This window comes from Pseudocercospora fijiensis (genome assembly GCF_000340215.1).
Source record: "Pseudocercospora fijiensis CIRAD86 unplaced genomic scaffold MYCFIscaffold_18, whole genome shotgun sequence".
In the NCBI taxonomy this organism is placed as follows: Eukaryota; Fungi; Ascomycota; class Dothideomycetes; order Mycosphaerellales; family Mycosphaerellaceae; genus Pseudocercospora; species Pseudocercospora fijiensis.
Window position 1 is genome coordinate 565,825 of NW_006921549.1, and position 19,260 is coordinate 585,084.

Here is a 19,260-nt window from a genome sequence, read left to right on the forward strand (position 1 = left end):
ACTTAATCCCTTTACGGCTCTCGTACGCGGTATTAGGGCTACTATAATAATATAATATATTAAGGCTTTTAAATAACTTTTATAAAAGCCTTATACGGAATATAGCGAGCTAAACGAGACTTTTTAGTAGGTAACGCTATAGCCTATAATAGCGATTGTTTTAGTAGATTTTAGAAACTATTCGCTAGAGTAAGGGAGGTAGTTACGGTAGTAGTAATAGGATTAGGAGGAGAAAGTTAATAGCTATTTATTACGTTATACTACTAGCAAACAAGGTAGGGATAGTGTCTAGAGGTACTATCTTTAAGTAAATATCTTTTACTACCGGATCTATAAAGTCGTCCTTACTATTTAAAAATTTCTTATAAGTAAAGGATATATTGCCCGTATTTAAGTTCTCGAAGTTATATAAGCAAGTAGTAATAGACTCTATATTTATAGAACTAGGCGGATATCCTATACTTATAGTAGGAGTTAGTAGATAGGGACCTTTAAAGGAACTAATAGCTCTAGGTCTAAATCGTCTTAAATTAAGTAGATAGATTTAGATTTAGATTTAGCTTAAGAAGGCTAAGCCCTTAAAGTACCTACTAGCTTTAAAAATAATCGGTATAGGTAGTAATTATAACCGAATAGGACGTTTATAGGTACTCTAATTAATATAGCGAGGAAACGCTAGTAGGAGGTTAGGGCGTTAATTGTTATCTAGGGAGTAAGGATTAAAGCGAGGGTAAGCTATACTATTACGTTAAGATTAAGCTAATATAGGCTCTCTATATTTTTATAAATTCGAGAGGTAGGTCGCGGCCTTTCTTACTATAAGGGTACTAAGCTTTACTAATTTCCTTTCTAGAGAGATAATAGTCGGCGTCCTCGAAATAAATAGTACGATTAGCCTCTACCGCCGACTTCTTTACTTTCTCTCCCTATAATAATAAAGCCTAAGAGACTTTATTATAGTCCCTATTTTCCGCAAACCTAAGAATCTAACTAGGTAGTACTAACGCCTTACTTATAATACTTCCCTAGTATTCGGAGGGTAGTTCGTATTCTTCGTCGAAATAATCCTTAAAATCTATACTAAATTATACTAGAAGATCTACGTTCTTAGGTATCTCCGAAAGTACCGGCTAGATAAATACGGCTATAACCGAGTTAGGTATTAGCTTATAATTAGCTATAAGGCGAGCAATCTTAAGCGGTATAATTACTCCTACCTTAGTAGCTTTCGTACTACTACGCTTCTTCCCTTCTATAATTTATTTTTCCTCGAATAATAATATAGTTTTCTATCTCGATTAACGTAGCGGCTATTGTCCTCTAGCTATTAATATTTTTCTTATTAAACTTCTTTTTTAGTCTCGAAAGACACTATAAAGATTCTAAGACAAATATACTTCGTCTTCTAGTAGTTATATAGTCCTAGGGCTTTCTATACCGATAGTATCTTACTTAGCTTTCTTCTCTCTTTCCTAAATCTTACTTAGCTTTTCTTCGTTACGATTATAACCTCTACCGTCGCCTTTACTCTTATTACAACTTCTATATACTATTATAGCGTTATCTTCGCTCTATACTTCTTATTACGGGCAAGCCCTTTACGAGCTAGCAAACATATAAAAGCCGGCTCGGCCCGTACCGAGCCTTAGCACCTCTAGAGTCCTATTTAAACACTTAGTCCCTACGACCTCTTAGATAGTTGTTCGCGACCTCGTAGTTACCTCGAATATAAGGTCTCCGTTACATTTCGCGAACTATATACTTATAGAACACTACTATATTAGTATCGCGTATCTAGCCTATTCGAAACTCGTATCCGAAAACCGTATTCGAAACCGTACTCGTAAGCGCAGTTCTATAAGAAGGTAGACTCGTATATATATACTCGTATACTCGTATATCCGTACTCGTAAGAAGCAGTCCTATAAGAAGGTAGACTCGCTCTATCCGTACTCGAAACAACCTCGCCGCTCGAATATAAAGGAGAGCGTAGTTCTATCGCTTAATTATACCTTCGCAACCGACGCTATAGCGCGCCCTAAGTAGCTACGCTATCGGCGCGTTACTCGGGAATCCGCATTGTTTACTACGCCTAATAAGGAGACTTAAGGAGCTCCTAGCGCGTTCCCTCCTAATTAGTATTAAGAGCGCGAGAAAGTTGTCCTCGAGAAGCTACCGGAAGGACCCGAAGAAGAGGTAGGAAATCGTATAAATGTCTTATACCCCGATCTTCTAGAGCCGATATTTAACTTGTCTAAGCTCGTTTATAATGCCTATATCCGCAAATAATGCCTATATCCGCAAAGATAATACGACTAGCAATCTCGAAGTAGCTATCGACTTTAAAGCAGTCGATAAGTCCTAGGCACCTATAATAGTAACTATCCCCTTAAAGAACCTATAGAAGCTAACCGTAGAACAACTTGCCTCTATTACTTTATAATAACCCGAATCGATATATACGATCCTACGGCAACTCGAGCTCGACTTCCGTAATACGGTTTATAAATACGGCGTCCTCGTAGAAGCTAATAAGATTAATAAGGCTAAGTTTAAAGAAGTAAATAGCAAGGTTAAGTATATATCTATTATAGCCGAGAAACTCTAGAAAGAGATAGAGTCCTATAGAAAGATATTAAAGAGCAATCTAACTACCTTAGATATTAAGCGATATAAGTAGTATTACGCTAAGTACCGCCGAGTTAGAAAGAATGCGGAAGTAGTAGTAAAGGAAGTATAATTAAAGCTTCTCGATGCTAAGAGCAATATAGCTCGACTATAGAGTGCACTCGACGCTATATCTAATCCTAATATACCTACTCTATAAGATATAGCAGATCTATACGTAAAGATTAGCTAACTCGAGAACAACCTCGTAGATACCTAGTAGTAGCGTAGCCGCCTATCCTTGCGTAACAATTCGCCTCGTAACCGTCGGTCCTCTATCTCTCGGTCTCTATCGCGTAGACGCCGCGGTAGTCTACTACCCCCGCCGCCCGATAATAATAGTAGCGATGCCGGTAAGGGAGATAAGCCGCTACCCGTTAATCTTACTAGTAGAGGTAACGATCTACCTAATCTATCCTCTTCCGACGACGACTCCTCTAATAATAGAGGCAAGAAATCTAAGAAATCTAAGAAGTCTAAGAAGTCTAAGAAGTCTAAGAAGGATAGGAAGATTAAGAAATCGAAGTCGGCGAAGGATAGCGATAGTAGCTTAGATAAGGAGGATACTATCGACCCTATTAAGTACGATCCTATATTACACGATACGTTTAAGACCTCTCGTAATATCGATAAGCCAACTAAGTTTAAGGGAGATCGCAACGAGAAGGGTTAGATTATTAGGATTAATCTTAATACCTAGTATACTACTCTTAGTACTAAGCTTAGAGTAACTCGTTTCTGCGATATATCGTTAGTATTACGCTTTATCTACGGCTACACCGATCCTAATAGACTTATATATAAGATGCTTAAGCTATACATTCTAATAGTCCTACTACGTAAGGATCCGACTACTTTATCTAAGCCGTTTAAATCCGTTCGAGAGATATTCGACTTTATAGATAAGCACTTTACGGAGCATAACCGTATCGAGAAGGCTTAAGACTCGATAGATATACTAAAGTAGGGAGACTCTAAGAACTTTAGCTCCTTCTATACGAAGTATTAGTAGTACGCCGCTCGTATCCCCTTATTAGACGACGCTTATAGTAAGAAGCTAGCTATACGTCGCCTTAAGAAGAAGCTCAACTTTAAGTACCGTATACGACTCGCTATAGAACTATACGACGACGAGAATAAGCTTGCTAAGCTTTACTAGGGCATCGAGTATAAGCTTAAGCGCTTAGAGATCGACTTTCTACGTAAGCCTCCTACTAATAATACTATAAAGAAAGCAGCTAATATAGCTAAGAAGGCGGCTAAGGCAGCAAAGAAGAATACTACGAAAACGACTACAAATGTACTACTAGCTAGCAACGCTCCGCTACTAGGTACCGCCGCTACTACTTACGTAGCTATTGCCTTAACTATCTCCGCCGAGGCCCCTCGTAGCCGCTCGCCTAATACCGGTAAGCCGCTTAAGCCGTAAAGCGAGCGTTCGGAGGAATTTAAAACTCTACCTACGATAACCCTAGAACTTCGTACCTAATTCGTTACCTCTAGTACTTATATTCGTTGCCGTCGCTAAGGCTATTCCGCTAGAGAGGCTACTTGCCCTCTTAACGAGTTCGAGCGCCCTACTTACTATCGCAACCCTCCTAGCGAAGGTTAGGGAAATGCTTAGACTACTACTTAAGCGTAATAAGTAATAGTCCGATACCGGATGTATTGCTAATACCCCCTCTATATAAACCGAAAGCACTCTCGTTAAAAGCGTCTATAGAAGAAGAATCTAATAGTTACGCTTTGCTATACTCCCTTCCTCCTATTTCCCCCTACTTTATAGTTTATAGCAAAGTTAGTTAACGAATAGTAGACGTACAAGATGCTAAACTCTTCTTAGACGATAGCGCTAATACAGAATATATCCGAAAATCCTTTACGCGTAAACACAATATTCGTATATCTACGATCGCACCTATCCCTCTAGGTCTAGCCGACGGTAGTTAGGCTACTAAACTTATTAGAGAAGTATATATAGTAAACACGAACATCGGAGATTATACCGAGCAAATACGATGCTATATAACCGAAGACCTCGAATACGATATAGTATTAGGTTATAGCTAGTACGCTAAATACTAACCTCGAAAGAACTAGAGGGAAGGAACCCTTATATTCGATAATCCCTCCTACTAGGAACACTTATAGTATACGGAAACTATTACAGTCCCTATAATCTTACTAACGTCTCGAGTAATACGAACTCCTCGTTATAAGGACTTCCTATCGAGACCCGATATTACTAGACTAGATATACCTATACCTATAACTATTAGCGTAGAACAAATAGGATCTCCTATTCGCTAGATAAACCTCGTAGCATTAAGTAGGCTAAGCCTCGAAGAGGGTACGGAAATTTATACGATATAGATTAATCCGCGCGAGACGTATTTATCTAAGTCAGCTATAGACCCGGTTACTATATATACCCTATTAGCTTACGCTATAACGGTACGGCCTGTCTAGAATGTATCTAGGAACGCTGCTTTTGCTTATATAATATTTATCGCACCGGCGGAGTATAAAGCGATTCAATTAAGCAATAACGCTATATCTATAGGCGATTACGAGAAGTTTATAGCTAAAACTAAGGCCGAATAGGACAATATAGAGGAAGTATTACGCAAACTTCCGAAGAGATATTATTATCTCGCTAAGCTGTTTGTACGGCGAGAAGCCTCTAAATTGCTACTATATCGCCTAGGTATAGATTATAAGATTATTACTAAAGGCGACCCGCTATATAAACGACCTTACCCGATATCTGCTTTAGAAAACGTAGTCGTAAAGAAGTAGCTCGATAATTAGCTCGAGAAAGGCAATATATAACGTAGTAACTTACCGGCTACTTCGCCTATTATAATCGTTAAGAAGCCCGGTAGAGGATTATATATATACGTCGATTATTAAGCCCTTAACGAGCTTACTATTAAGAGTCGGTATTCTATCCCTCTTATCTAAGATATACTAAACCGTATTAGTAGTAAGAAGTTCTTTACTAAGCTCGATGTTATCGTAGCTTTTAATCGTATCCGTATAGTAGAGGGGTATAAATAGAAAACCGCCTTTACTATACGATATAGTTAATTCGAGTGCTTAGTAATGCCGTTTAGGCTATACAACGCACCCGGCACCTTCTAATTATATATTAACGACGCTCTCCGCGACTTCCTCGATAACTTTATATCTACCTACCTCGACGATGCTTTAGTCTTCTTAGATAATAAAGAAGCATACTATTAGTATATCGAGAAGGTTATAAAGAAGCTCCTCGATACTAGCCTATAGCTCGATATTAATAAATACGAATTCTACGTTTAAGAAACGAAGTACTTAGGCCTAATTATCGGTAAAGATAGTATACGAATAGACCCCGAGAAAGTAGCCGCTATTTAGGAATAGGAAGCTCCGAAGAATATTAAAGACGTACTCTCCTTCCTCGGGTTTACTAACTTCTACCGGCGCTTTATCCGCAACTTCTCTCGTATTACGTTGCCTATAACCTAGCTTATCCGTACTAAGGAAGCTCTACGGTAGGACTAGACACTACAGTATTAGAAGGTATTCGAAACCCTAAAAGAAGCCTTTATATAGGCACCGGTGCTAGCTTACTTCTAGCTAGGGTTAGAAACAGTGTTAGAAACTAATGCCTCTAATTTTGTAATAGCCGTAGTATTGTCGTAAAAAGGAACCGACAATGTCCTTCGCCCTATTATATACCTGTCTAAGAAGATAAATCCTTAGGAATGCAATTATAATATCTACGATAAAGAACTTATAGCAATCGTAAAGGCTTTCGAGGAATAGAGACTAGAGCTAATAGTATACGAGTTTATAGACAGTACGGAGTTTAAGAACCTCTACGATACTAAAGGCAAGCCTATCCTCGTATTGTTAGATTATAAGAATCTAGAATACTTTATAACTAGCAAGCAGCTGAACCGACGACAGGTATAGTAGGCTAAGTTCTTATTATAGTTCTTCTTTAAAGTTGTCTATCGACTAGGTACTTAAGGCACGAAGCTAGATACTTTAATACGCCGCCCGCAAGATAAGCTACAAGATAACTCTAACCCTCGGCTAGCTTAGCAGATTCGTACGATCTTAATACCTAACCGGCTAGTTATAGCTACAATTACTACTACGCCTAAGTCTTAACCTTACTAAGATTTAACGCTCTTAAGTAGCATCCGGAAGGCGTATATAAGTAATAAAGCTAAAGAGATAGTAATATAGTTATCTAAACGCAAGCCTATTAGCATCTTCCGCAAATACTATATAAATAAACAAGACGCTACTAAGATTAGGGGGTTAGTATACCTTAAGAATTGCTATAGAGGCTACTACGTATTTATTCCTCCCGGTAACTACGACCTATATAACGCAGTATTGCGTACGTACTATAATGCTCCTAGTGCCGGGCATTTAGGCTATACTAAGACGTTCGATTTAGTGTCTCGAAACTTTATATAGCCCGGTATATCCTAGTTCGTACGCGAATACGTATAACGATACTATACCTGCCGCACTATAAAGCCTAATTAGACTTAATACCCTAGCCTCCTACGTCTAATACCGATACCGTTTAACCTATAGGATAAAATCTCGGTCGACTTTATAGTATAACTACTACCTTCCGTAGGATTATACGATAGCTAGATATATAAGAATATATATACAATTACTAATCGTATAGCTAAGGGAGCGTACCTTTTGCTAGTCCTATCTATAGAAGCCGAGTATATAGCCTATGTCTTCCTTAAATACTATTACCCGTACTACGGCCTCCTAGTCGGGCTAATATCGGATCGTAGACCCTAGTAGGTATCGGCCTTCTAGAGACGCTTATACTAGTTACTCGGTATTAAATAGCGCTTGTCGACCGCCTTCTACCTAGAGATAGATAGTTAATCGGAAAATACGAATAAGGAAGTTAAGAAGTATATTCGTGCTTATATTAACTACGCTTAGGATAACTAGGTAGATCTCTACCCGCTCGCAGAAATAGTATGCAACAATTATATATCTAAGACTACTAGTATATTACTATTCTATATAGAGAAAGGTCGATATCCTCGGATTAATCTTAACCTTAATCTCCTAGTTAAGCTCCTACCTACGAAATAGCGGCTAGACGTAGTAGCGGCCGACCGCTTCGCTAAGCGTATAGTAGAAGTTTACTCGTATCTTCGAGAATAGCTAAATCTCGCGTAAGTTATATAAACTAACTATACTAATAAGTATAGAACACCTGCTCCCCGGTACGCTATAGGTAATAAGGTCTATATTAGCACCGCGAACTAGAAGACTACCCGACTAACTAAGAAGTTCGATATCCGATAGTTTAGTCCGGTTACGATTACTAATAATCTTAACGGCGTATATAAGGTCGACCTACCTATACGTATCCGAGTATATAACTCTTTCTATCTACGCTACCTCCGACTATACTACGGTAATTATGCCGTACGCCCGCTATCCCTTAAAGTTATAGGCGAGGATAATCGACCGTAGGATAAGTATAAGGTAGAACGAATACTAGATTCCGGAGGAAATAGAAAGGGACTAAAATATCTAGTTTAATAGAAAGGGTACTTAGATACAGAGGCAACGTAGGAGCCCTCTAAGGTAGTAATTAAGAATGCGCACGCATTAGTTATAGACTTTTACTATAACTACCTAAACAAGTCTAAACTAGCGAACTTCTAGCCGCCGAAGGACTAGATACCGTACGAGGTAGTAGAGTCTGTTATAACTAAGCCTATTAATATTATTATCGGCAGCGACGCTATAACTAGCTTAACTAATACTCGTATTATACGCTTATATACCCGTACGACTATCTAGTCTTCTACGCTCTATAAAGGGGGTCTCGTACCTGCTTAAAGTAAGTATCGTAGCGAGAATACTAGAGTTACTACATTCTTAGAAGTGTCTACAAACTTATTAATATCTTATAGAATAGGCGACGTTGCCTTAGGTAAGGATACTACGCGGAAGGCGCGGTTAGTCTTAAAGGAAGGAGACATTAACGCAACGTCGGTGCCTACTAGCGCGTAGAACGTTACTAGCGTTATAGATAGCGCTATCTAGAGCCTAATAGAAGTAGCTTATTTAAAGGAAAATATGTTGTCGCCGCGTAGAAGCGATAGTTTAAAAGGGGGGGGAGGGGGGTAATATTACGGGTAAGCCCTTTACGAGCTAGCAAATATATAAAAGCCGGCTCGGCTTATACCGAGCCTTAGTACCTCTAGAGTCCTATTTAAACACTTAGTCCCTACGACCTCTTAGATAGTTATTCGCGACCTCGTAGTTACCTCGAATATAAGGTCTCTATTATACTTCTCCTAGATCGCGACTACGATTATAATCGCTATTATTACTACTACTTTTAAACGCTACCGGAGCGCTATCTTTACTATTGCTAAAAGCCGCTACCGGCCGACTATCTAGTGTCTTATTTGCCCGGATTCCTAGTTTAGCGCAATTAGTGCTTAATAAAGTCTCTCTATAGAGGCGTATAAAGTCCTATACTAGCGTCCGAGCGCCTAACCTACTATAAGCTAGGGCCGTAGACCTTGTAGAGCGGCGGTCGGTATAGATTGTATACGCTTCCGCTCTAGCGCGTCTACGCGCCGGTCTTTATTTAGGTTATTATTTTCTACCTCGCTATCGCACTTTACTATCGCTATTTTAACTATTCCGCTATCGTTTCTATCTCTTCTATTATTTAAATTATGCCTTTAATCTCTTCTAATACTATATCAATTGCTAACTATCTCGGAGGAGGTAGGGATAGTATACTAGCGTCGTAGGTATAGGGTAACTTCGCGCTAGGTATAAGATTGCGACGAGAGCGGAGCGCGGTCGGAACGCTAACTTTTCGATAGAGGAAGAAGAAGGGGACGATTCGGTTAATTCTAGTAATAAAAACGCGTTAGTTTCCTTAGACTATCGCCGCCCTCGAAAGTCTCGAGTTCTAGTAAAGCTAGACTCGTACTACGCGTCCTTACTATATATCGATAACCTCCGCGAGTAGCGCGAACGAGCTATTCTATATAGCTTCGACGACTCGTTTAAGGTGCTAGCGAAGCAATAGTACGCGTTGTTACTATATATTAATAATATATAGACGAAGAATAAGGACTATATCGAGAAGAGTAGGTTAGAAACGACGCGTTATATTTGCCGCTTTCGTAAACAACCGTACTAGAAGTCGGATAGGACTAAAGGGTATAGTGCGCGGCGCTTTAATAAGAAGATTAAACGCGCGCAAGGTTGTCCTATAACTATAAAGGTATACACTATATATAGTAAAGAAGATAAGGAGTCTAGTAAGCCGGAGATTGTCGCGTATCGAGTTTAGCGGATAAGCCGCGAGGATTACTCGGATTACTACTAACTCGATAACTTTAACCTCTTCCGCCGGTATAGTACTTTATTAACTACTATAGGGCACGAGGTATACTATAGATATAAGCCGAGTATAGTATAGAAGACACTAAAGGCTTAGTACGACCTAGTAGCGAACGCGCTATTTAAGGCCGCCGGCGGCAATTTTATAATAAAATACGACGTACTAAATTCTAGTCGCGCCTTCCGGAAGGCATATAAGGATAGAAGGCTCGGCGGCGCGTCGCTAGTATAGCAAACATAGAAAGAAGATGTATTCGAGTAGTATTAATAAGGTTAGTTAATCTTATTATTATTATTAAGGTTAGACGTAAAGTCGATAGAACAGCTATACGGACCGTCGCGTCCGCGTATCCGGACTCCGATTAACTAATAGATTAACGTATAACCCCGCTTAGCTTATCTAGTCCCTCGAGGAAGCTATTAGACTCGATTGCTAGCGAATTCTCGATATAAAAGCTAGAATTTTAAAGATTCTCGAAATCTTTAAAGTTCTTCGCTTAAAGCGGTAGCGCCGTAGAGCCTTAGCTTCGAGCTAATAAGATAATTTAGGAGCCCCGGCACAAGCTCGGTCCGGCTTCTAGCGCGCCTTAGCAAGCCCGAACCCTAAATCTTAGGATTCTTATTTGTTTTAATTCTAGTTTTTTATTACAATAACTGCTAATACATTATTATAGAAGGGCTATTTTGCGAGAACATAGAGGCCGTACGCTAAATTAACAAAGAGACTACCTACGGCGTCGTATATGCTAGTAAAACTAGTATAGAACTACTAAAAGCCTATCGTACGATCGCGTTTATAGACGCGACGTATAAGACTAATTACCTTAGTTAGTTCCTTTATACTATTATAGTAAAGGACAAATATAGCATTTCTCGTACGGCGGTATACATGCTTTTACCTACTAACGATAGCGATATTATAGCGGAGTTTTTACGTACTATAAGCAGGTAGATAGGCGGTATTTAGGTACCTAAATTCCTCCTTATAGACGACTCGGCGGCCGAGCGACGCGCTGTTCGTATAGCATTTCCGACGACAATATACCTTCTATACTACGTCTACGTTTAGCGTACTATCGATAGACGCTTTAGCGCGAAAATCTACTAAGAGATACGTAGATACCTTCGCGCCGCCGTTGTTTATCGCTGCTTACTCGAAGGCGTAAAAGAGTCGCTCTAAGCCGCTATCGATAACCTCCCTCGAAACAGCGATTACGAGTTAAACTACACCTATTTGGTATAAGACTTCGGTAGCGATATTCGCCTATAGGCAAACTACTATCGCGTCTATAACATGCCTACTATCGTTAGATAATATAAGGATACTAACATAAACGAGAGCTTTTACACGTATCTTAAAATAGACGGCAATAAGTCGCTAATAGCGGCTAACTTTATACTAAAGGGCGTAGCGATATATATAATATAAGAGGGCGAGCTTAGAGACCTTCGGTTGGATATTGCTAGCAAGCGTTAGGTATTAAACGTATATCTACTTGCGCGTAGCGACGACGACGAGCTCCGGACCTAGCTTCTACGCCTTCTATAGCCTATTTAGCGCAAGATTAGTACTAAGATTAATCGCGTTCTCGATAAGTCCGTATACTAAGACCCGAAGCCGTTATTAACTAAGGAGGCAGGCGCGCTTACCTGCGACTATAAATTCTTCCGCTAATATCGTATCCTTTACGCTAACCTCTAGTATTATTACCTTATACTTAAACGCGTTATTATTAAGGATTATTACTAGCAATAATAGGTTAATATATTCGCTAAACGCGCTCTCGAGATCTACGAAGAAGACGCTTCTAAGTTAATAGCGGTATAAGAAGACGCCGCTACTAAGGCGGCGGCGGCGTACGCGCCTATCTATCGATTAAACGTCCGCGAGGTGCTTACTAATACGTACGAGTTAATCTTCTAACTTAAGCGCTTATACGACTAACAAGGTATAGATAAGAGCGATAAGCAACGTAAGGTTATTATCTCAAAGATACTAATAGTCTTCTACGAGAGCGGCGATAACATTAGGAAGGGCTTTACTAAGCTAGTCCTTACTTACTTTAAGACTACGTATCCGGACGCTATTCTTATACTAATAAAAGCGCTACCGAAGCTATTACAAGCGCTATTACTAAGCGATATTATATCGAGCTATTACTATCCGAAAGCAACTAACGATATAGCGCCGCCGCTAAAGAAGCAGAAGGGTAAGAGCGTAGATAAGAGCGTAGATACTACGAGTAAGAAGAGGTTAAAGAAATAGATAGAGAAGTTATATATACCTAACCGAACACTAGCGGCGCTAGTTCTACTAAATCTTAGTAAAGAAGCGGCGTTAGCAGTTCTAGGCGGTACCGACGCGTTCTCTACGCGTTTTCCTTTATAAGCCGCTACGGAGGTAACTTATAGCTATTAAATGCCTTCGTCGACTCCGCTAGCGCCGTATAGCTACTTTTCTTACTAAAATAAGTAGTAGAGTAACGATCCGAGTGCGATATAAGTCTATAGTAGTATGCCTTATATACCGCCGCCCTCTAATATATATTACCGCTATTAATTTGTTAATAATTGCTAATAATACCTTACTTTTTACTATACCGCTATTTTGCTAACAAACTTTAGCTTTATTTTTAGTAATATACTTAGTATCTATTAGCAGAGATGCGGGGGTCGTTAAAATCTATTAAAACAGTGCGAAATCTATTAAATTGCGACCGTACGACCTCTTATTCGCGATGTTTAGTATACTAGCGGAAATCGCACTACTACTACTACTACTACTACCGTCGACCTAGCAACCGCGACGCGCGGCGACGACGAGATTACGTTTTCTATAGTCACGCACACTATAGAGCGGACTTCTACATCTCACCGAGTCCGCTGCGGCAGGCCGAGCTTATTCTTAGTACAAGCGACGCTCGGACGGTGGTATGGGACTTTATACGGGCCCCTCTCTATCGCCTACGATTTGCTGGCCGAAAGCTTTCTTCAAGTCGTCCACGCATTGAGCATAGATGTTGTTGTCTGCGTGTCCACTACACTCCTGGGGAACTGCGGGTTAGGAGGCCATTTGTACAGTGTGAGTTTTTGGTGTAGGATCGAACGTGCAGCTGGTCTTGAGTGATACGGAGAGCCTTTGACATCTTCGATACTCGCCAGATTCTTCTCATCTTGTGTTTGTCCTCTTGGCAGATGCAATGGCAGAATCGCAACGTCCTTCCCAGGCTTCTTTTGTGGACTTCCTGCGACCTGTGACTTTCCACCTTCCGCCTTCTACCTTCCGCAGTATAACTAAGCAGTGGAGCATAGAGTAACTCCCTCTAAGCCTTGAATACCTCCCATACCCTGCTTCTCAAAAGCTTCGACTATTCCTTTACATATTCATCTCAGTTCTTCTTCGACTTAGGGAGCACGATACCGCACCCACTCCTCCACACCCATCTTCTTCTGGGGACTTGTTACGCAGGCTCTGATCCCCGCGCTTCTTCCCTTGCGTCCAGAAGCTACAGCATGCGAGCCTCCACTTTAGCGACCATTACTAAATGACTGCAGTGTGTCTCCTCAACAAAGCCGCCGAGAGCATGCTGCTTCGGCGTGGAACATGTCAGCTCTCCTGTTACAGGCTGATGAGACTGGGACCACCGGATTTGTGCATCGAGCAGGCCTCGTTCCAACTGTGACTACTGTACCTCACACTCCCTCGACAAGCACAGCCTCGACGTTGGCTTATAATGCGTCTTCAATGCGGCAAGTATACAGGTGTCTCAGCAGACCATATTCCAGTAGAACTGATGATTTGTGCATTCTGATGACGGGTCAGGCGTCGCTTCAAAACTTCAATTTGGCGATCCATGTCAAGACGCAAACCCTGTGCACGCCTTCCTGTTGACTCATGGAAATCCATCTCGAGGCTGTAAATCACCCGCTGTTCCAGCTGGTCAACACGAGTTCGCAGTGCCCGAAGTTCAGTTGCAGGCTCGCTTATGGCAATCGTGGTATTCATCCCATTCGTGAAGCTACAAACCGCCTTCACTCATATTCAACCGGCACCCACATGCGTAACGCACACAGACGCCCGTGGCGACGTGATGCACCTTTCCGCGCCAAGTGAAGTGAGCTTGCTCATCAACAACTGTAATCTTGCCTTCAACCCAGTCCTTCTCGAAACCTTCGACCCATACAGTAACGACCATCAGTTCTGGCCATAGTCATAGAACCTCTGCACATCACATCGAGCCAACTCACCTTTCAATCGCTCGACCTCCTACCTTAATTGAAAAAAGGATCCGCTGAAATTTCTTAAGACTTGAGGTCCCATGGACAGCACGACTGATCTGGACTGATTGAGTACGTGTCTCAATGGTGTGAGCGTGAGCCAGAGTCCACTAAGCTAGGAACAAGTCAGCCAAACACCATAGTCCCATAGAGAGGTGACAGAACTCACTCAGCAATGCTGAAGGTTGGAGTCTTGACGAACGCCAGCCTGGGGCAGCACGGAGCGGCTGATCGGTGCAGAAGAGAAGGTCGATGTCCAGCAATTTGTGTGAGGCTTGGCGATGTGGCTGACGAGGGGCGGAGGAAAATATTGCCTGCAGCCTGCACCGCTGCGACGACCTAGCAAGACGGCTTAAAAACTACATATTCGAACTCAGTGGACTGGAATACACCTGTCTGGAGACATTGTGAGTTGGCAAGGGCTTGGAACACGAGGTTGGACCATTCTGTGCAGTGTGAGGTGCGAAGAGATGAGGCTGATGAGCCGAGGTCGCGATGCACGCTAGACTACTTTCTGATTCACTCCCGTCCTGACGCCTTCCTCGACCTTCCTCACTGAGAGTGTGTTCAGGAAGAAGCATGTCACTCGCGTGGCATGGCCACTCTTCCATCAACGCACCATCATACCATTGCCACATTGCTATGCATTTTCGCCGAGATGCCATGCCTCATCTGGCTTCCAGGACCAGGTCCAGACGCTCGTAACTCGTTACATTCCCGCACAAGCCAAGACTGATAGTCACACAGCAGCAGCGGCACACGCAGAAAACAATGATCTCGTGATTCTCCTCCTCCTCATCAACCTCCGCGATCGATAACGCTGTCTGCTCTCCTTGTAGCAGGCACCAAGACGGATACGGACAATGCGTGTTCAGACAACCAGATTTGCCTTCCTGCGTGCTCCGCGCGACTGCCGCCTCAACAGCGAGTATTCTGGTACATTTGAGTCACCGTCTCTCTTCACACATCTCGCCAATGAATCATAGTTCGCTACCTCCAAGGGTCGTTTGATTGATCTAGGTCCGTATATGTATGTGCCGCCACGGCAGCGAGAACTGATCCGAGTAACGAGTCTATGCGACTTATCGGCTCCTGTAGAGGCTGTCTGGATGAATCGGCGCCTGAACGAGATGACGCCCAGCGTTATTGCTGTCGAGCAGTCGACTGGAGATGATGCTGTCAGCTGTCAAACGACAAGCATACACCAGCTTTGGGCAGAAAGCATGCAATCCACCATAGATGAACTGCCGAATGAAATCCAAGATTTCCAGTTCTCTCCCTATCGAGATACTGCTGTTCTTGAGAATACGTTTGAGGCGTGGGAAGTGCAGCGAGGGGCTACCAAGATCTGCCTGGGCATTCGAGCGTCCGGCAGAATTCTCGGGCAGTGGACAGCGGTACCCAGATCAGAGATCCGTCGATACTCCCTCGGAAAGGTGTACCTGTTAAACCAGATCACTCAGTCTGGATCGGAAGTCCATCTCGTCGAAGCCAATGAACCCTCTGCTTACGTCGACGCGGGTGCCCATCTATTGCAGCAGTCAATGGTGCTTGTCTGGTGGACCTACGAGACCGGGAACTATGCGGATGTCAACGTGGTGACCTCTTGAGAGCGGCGGGAATGCTCGATTGGTTTCCAGAGTATGAGACTCATAAGTCCAAGATTGTGAAATCTCTACGTACTGAAAAAAAACAGGTGGTGTGAATCTCGGTAGAATTCAAGCAGTCCTTAGCATAACAAGTCAATGACCAAGTCTCCTCTCCAATTCGGCATCAATTTTTCATAAAAACGACGTGGCGGAAAGTCGTGAAGTCCGCGGAGAAGCCATCAGCCCCGATTCTTTCACAGCCTCTTTCCCGAGGAACACGCACTCAAACATTGAGGTCACAACATCGCAATCTTCTACGCACCGCTCTGCTATACAATTCGAGCACAGCGGCGTCGTCATGAGATGTTCTACAAAGACGGCGTGGCGGAGTGCTGTGAATTCGGCGGAGAAGCTAGCCCAGCAACCCAGATTTCTTTATTCTACAACCTTTATTTTTCTTACGACCACGCACGCACTCAAACATTATGGTCACGACATCAGACTCTCTTACATACATCAGTTCCTGTCCGAGGTGGAAGTTTGGAGCGAACTGCCGACTTCAAGCCTGACTTTCGCTGTCTGGAAGTCGACCTATCCACCTGTTCACCTGTCTACCTCTGCTGTCCACCGACTACGAGCGCTGCCTCTCAATCGCAGGACTTTCCCGCCTCTCGATCTTCACTGCTTGCCTGCAAGCTTCGATTCGTATGCCGCCGAAGCCAAGATCCTCGAAGCAACATGGGCCGGTCCCTGAAGCAAGAGCCTGGATTTTTCGGCGAGACGTGACAGACAGCGGACCACTTCAAGCGCAGTAACGTCCTCGGTGTTGGTGAAAGCTTGAGCAATGGCGACCGATCGCGCAACATGCGCAGACGCCTGGTGCCTGGCGCTCGGAGGTGACATACAGACAGCGGGCCACCTGCATTTCAAGCGCAGCAACGTGCTCGGTGTTGGGAAAAGCCTGGGCAATGGCGACCGATCGCGCAATTTGCGCAGACTCCTGGCGCCTGGCGCTCGGAGGTGACATACAGACAGCGGACCACTTCAAGCGCAGCAACAGCAACGTCCTCGGTGTTGGGAAAAGCCTGAGCAATGGCGACCGGTCGCGCAGCATCCGCAGACGCCTGGCGCTCGGGGGTGACATAGAACAGACAGCGAACCATTTCAAGCGCAGCAACATGCTTGGGTGAACGATGGCGGCCGGTCACGCATTGTTCGCAGACTCCTGGCGCCTGGCGCTCGGAGGTGACATACAGACAGTGGACCACTTCAAGCGCAGCAACAGCAACGTCCTCGGTGTTGGGAAAAGCCTGAGCAATGGCGACCGGTCGCGCAGAATCCGCAGACGCCTGGCGCTCGGGGGTGACAGAACAGACAGTGGACCACTTCAAGCGCAGCAACGTGCTTGGGTAAACGATGGCGGCCGGTCACGCATTGTTCGCAGACGCCTAGCGCAGATGAAGGAAGACTTCCAGTTCATACAGTAAGAGCAGGAGCCGCTTGCAGCACCGCGTTCGAAACGGCGCATCTGCATGCCTTCGCCAGTAGGTTGTTGGATCATTTTCATCTACTCTCGAGCTTCCATTTCCTTTCGCGCGAAGCTCACGTTATATCGGGCTCTACGACCAAGATTCTCTCTCACACATCAAAGAGCCGGCATCTTTGATTCCTTCCGAAATGCGGCTTCTCTATCTGCTCTGTCCACTGATATGACATCTTCTCTCGAACCATCCTGGTAAATCTCATAGCAAGTCGGCATCACGCGAGCGGAAACACAGCTGACGGAAGATGTCAGAATTCCTAGAACGTGGTTGTTGCGAATTCGAATCAAAAGGTTGATTTCGGCAAGATTTCATAACGGCTTCCTTCCGCACTGACTGATGACTACGGGGTGATCACACTGGCATGAATTGGCGGCTGGAGACACTTATGTACGGACAGAGCATTTGGGCAACCTGCATCGGCTTTTGGGCACCACTGCAAGACGTGTCTTTGCTGCCTTTTATGAACGCCTGAAAGGGTACATTCGCTGCATGGCTGCCGACTCCCCACTTGAGATGAGATGACGAATACCCACTGCAGCGGCCTGTCATCCCCATACATTATTATTCATTCACCAAATGAGACGTCAATGCATAGAGTGTGCATCTTGGGTAACATGAGACGGGAGGCCTCGGGATCATGGGCATCTTTCTGACACGGTGGACCGTTGACGAAATTCATCGAAACTACACAGTCATTGTAGTGCCTCTAAGCTCGGTGTGAACACTTTCGAGCTTGAACGTCCCAAATAATTCGGGAGGCCCAAGGGCCGGTATACTGAGCTCCGATTCCTCTGAGCCCGGTTCGCTTGCCATTCCTTGCCCGCTATGTCTACCACCATCGGATATTCGATACGCAGAAATGCGGCACCGTACGAGCTTTGCGAAGGTGGTGCATTCGAGATAGGTGGTAGAGATCGTGATCTCGAACCGCCAGGACTGCTGGAGTATCGGCCTACCGCGACCTGCCGTGAGATGCTACGACAGGCCCTGGAGGTATGCAGGCGGTAAAGTGGCAATATCTTCTCCTTACACAATATTGGCAGCCGCAAATCTTCCTAGCCCAAGACCTGACCCGACAAGAGCTTCCGTCAAGGTTGCAAGACTGTACAGAGTCGATACTTCCTACGTCACTAGCAAATCAGGAACGTTCTCGCCATCGCCTTTACAATATTGAATGATGCCAGCGGGTAGAGCAGATCTATCACAACACGAGAAGAGACAACTGACGAGCAGCTCGTGGACTTGGAACTCATGATCTGGAAAGGGGAAAGTATAGGAAGGTCGGGTTCTAGCCAAGGAGGTCTAGTGATTCTAGTGCTGTTCAGCAAAGGATTCTGGGAGTCGTTGGCGTGATGATCTCGGACAGCAATGTTCCTGAGAAGAATGGCAAGTCACAGATGACCTCAGAACCACCACTGCATGCGCATGGGGGTGCAGAAAGGTCGTCAGCCCAAGAGTCTAGAAGGGGCAGAAACTGTGCAATGTTGATCTCGATTTCACGCTCCACAAGGCCGGGAAACTCACCTGGTGGGTATGCCATCGACTCAGCTGCTGGTCACTGCTGAGCCGTCTAGGTATCGTCGAAGTGAGCGTCAACTCCGCTGCTACCGGCGATGAGACGGAACCGTAACCTTCGTTATGCCTGGACACCACACCACCAACCCGAACTCAGAAGTCTGTTCTTTGGAAGAGCTTAGTTCCCACAAAGTCGTACCTCCGATGGTTCGACTGTCATTGAGAAGTGCGTTTAGATTGCCTTCTCT

General features: G+C 43.8%; 4 protein-coding genes across 4 annotated transcripts; 2 read left to right on the forward strand and 2 right to left on the reverse strand.

Moving 5' to 3' along the window:
• Nucleotides 1-5,132: 5,132 nt before the first annotated feature.
• Nucleotides 5,133-15,348, reverse strand: MYCFIDRAFT_180467 (uncharacterized protein; the record flags this gene model as incomplete). The annotated part of the gene is made up of 21 exons (XM_007934229.1): nucleotides 5,133-5,143; nucleotides 12,931-12,969; nucleotides 13,006-13,025; nucleotides 13,055-13,060; nucleotides 13,091-13,362; nucleotides 13,405-13,460; nucleotides 13,503-13,592; nucleotides 13,637-13,769; nucleotides 13,801-13,814; nucleotides 13,863-13,877; nucleotides 13,903-14,121; nucleotides 14,159-14,206; nucleotides 14,241-14,308; nucleotides 14,335-14,357; nucleotides 14,396-14,474; nucleotides 14,503-14,685; nucleotides 14,714-14,871; nucleotides 14,900-14,968; nucleotides 15,001-15,096; nucleotides 15,126-15,297; nucleotides 15,329-15,348. The coding sequence occupies 21 exons, from the start codon at nucleotides 15,346-15,348 to the stop codon at nucleotides 5,133-5,135; spliced, it is 1,791 nt and encodes a 596-aa protein (XP_007932420.1).
• Nucleotides 15,349-15,494: 146 nt separating this feature from the next.
• Nucleotides 15,495-15,974, forward strand: MYCFIDRAFT_84414 (uncharacterized protein; the record flags this gene model as incomplete). The annotated part of the gene is made up of 1 exon (XM_007934230.1): nucleotides 15,495-15,974. The coding sequence occupies one exon, from the start codon at nucleotides 15,495-15,497 to the stop codon at nucleotides 15,972-15,974; it is 480 nt and encodes a 159-aa protein (XP_007932421.1).
• Nucleotides 15,975-16,249: 275 nt separating this feature from the next.
• On the forward strand, nucleotides 16,250-17,030 carry MYCFIDRAFT_205522 (uncharacterized protein). The gene has a single exon (XM_007934231.1). The coding sequence runs from the start codon at nucleotides 16,317-16,319 to the stop codon at nucleotides 16,737-16,739; it is 423 nt and encodes a 140-aa protein (XP_007932422.1). The 5' UTR covers nucleotides 16,250-16,316; the 3' UTR covers nucleotides 16,740-17,030.
• A 611-nt stretch (nucleotides 17,031-17,641) lies between these two features.
• On the reverse strand, nucleotides 17,642-19,232 carry MYCFIDRAFT_180469 (uncharacterized protein; the record flags this gene model as incomplete). Its single annotated transcript, XM_007934232.1, has 10 exons — nucleotides 17,642-17,685; nucleotides 17,716-17,818; nucleotides 17,855-18,039; nucleotides 18,071-18,181; nucleotides 18,223-18,472; nucleotides 18,530-18,599; nucleotides 18,629-18,854; nucleotides 18,893-18,971; nucleotides 18,998-19,164; nucleotides 19,202-19,232. 10 exons carry the CDS (start codon nucleotides 19,230-19,232, stop codon nucleotides 17,642-17,644), a joined length of 1,266 nt encoding a protein of 421 aa, XP_007932423.1.
• Nucleotides 19,233-19,260: the final 28 nt, after the last annotated feature.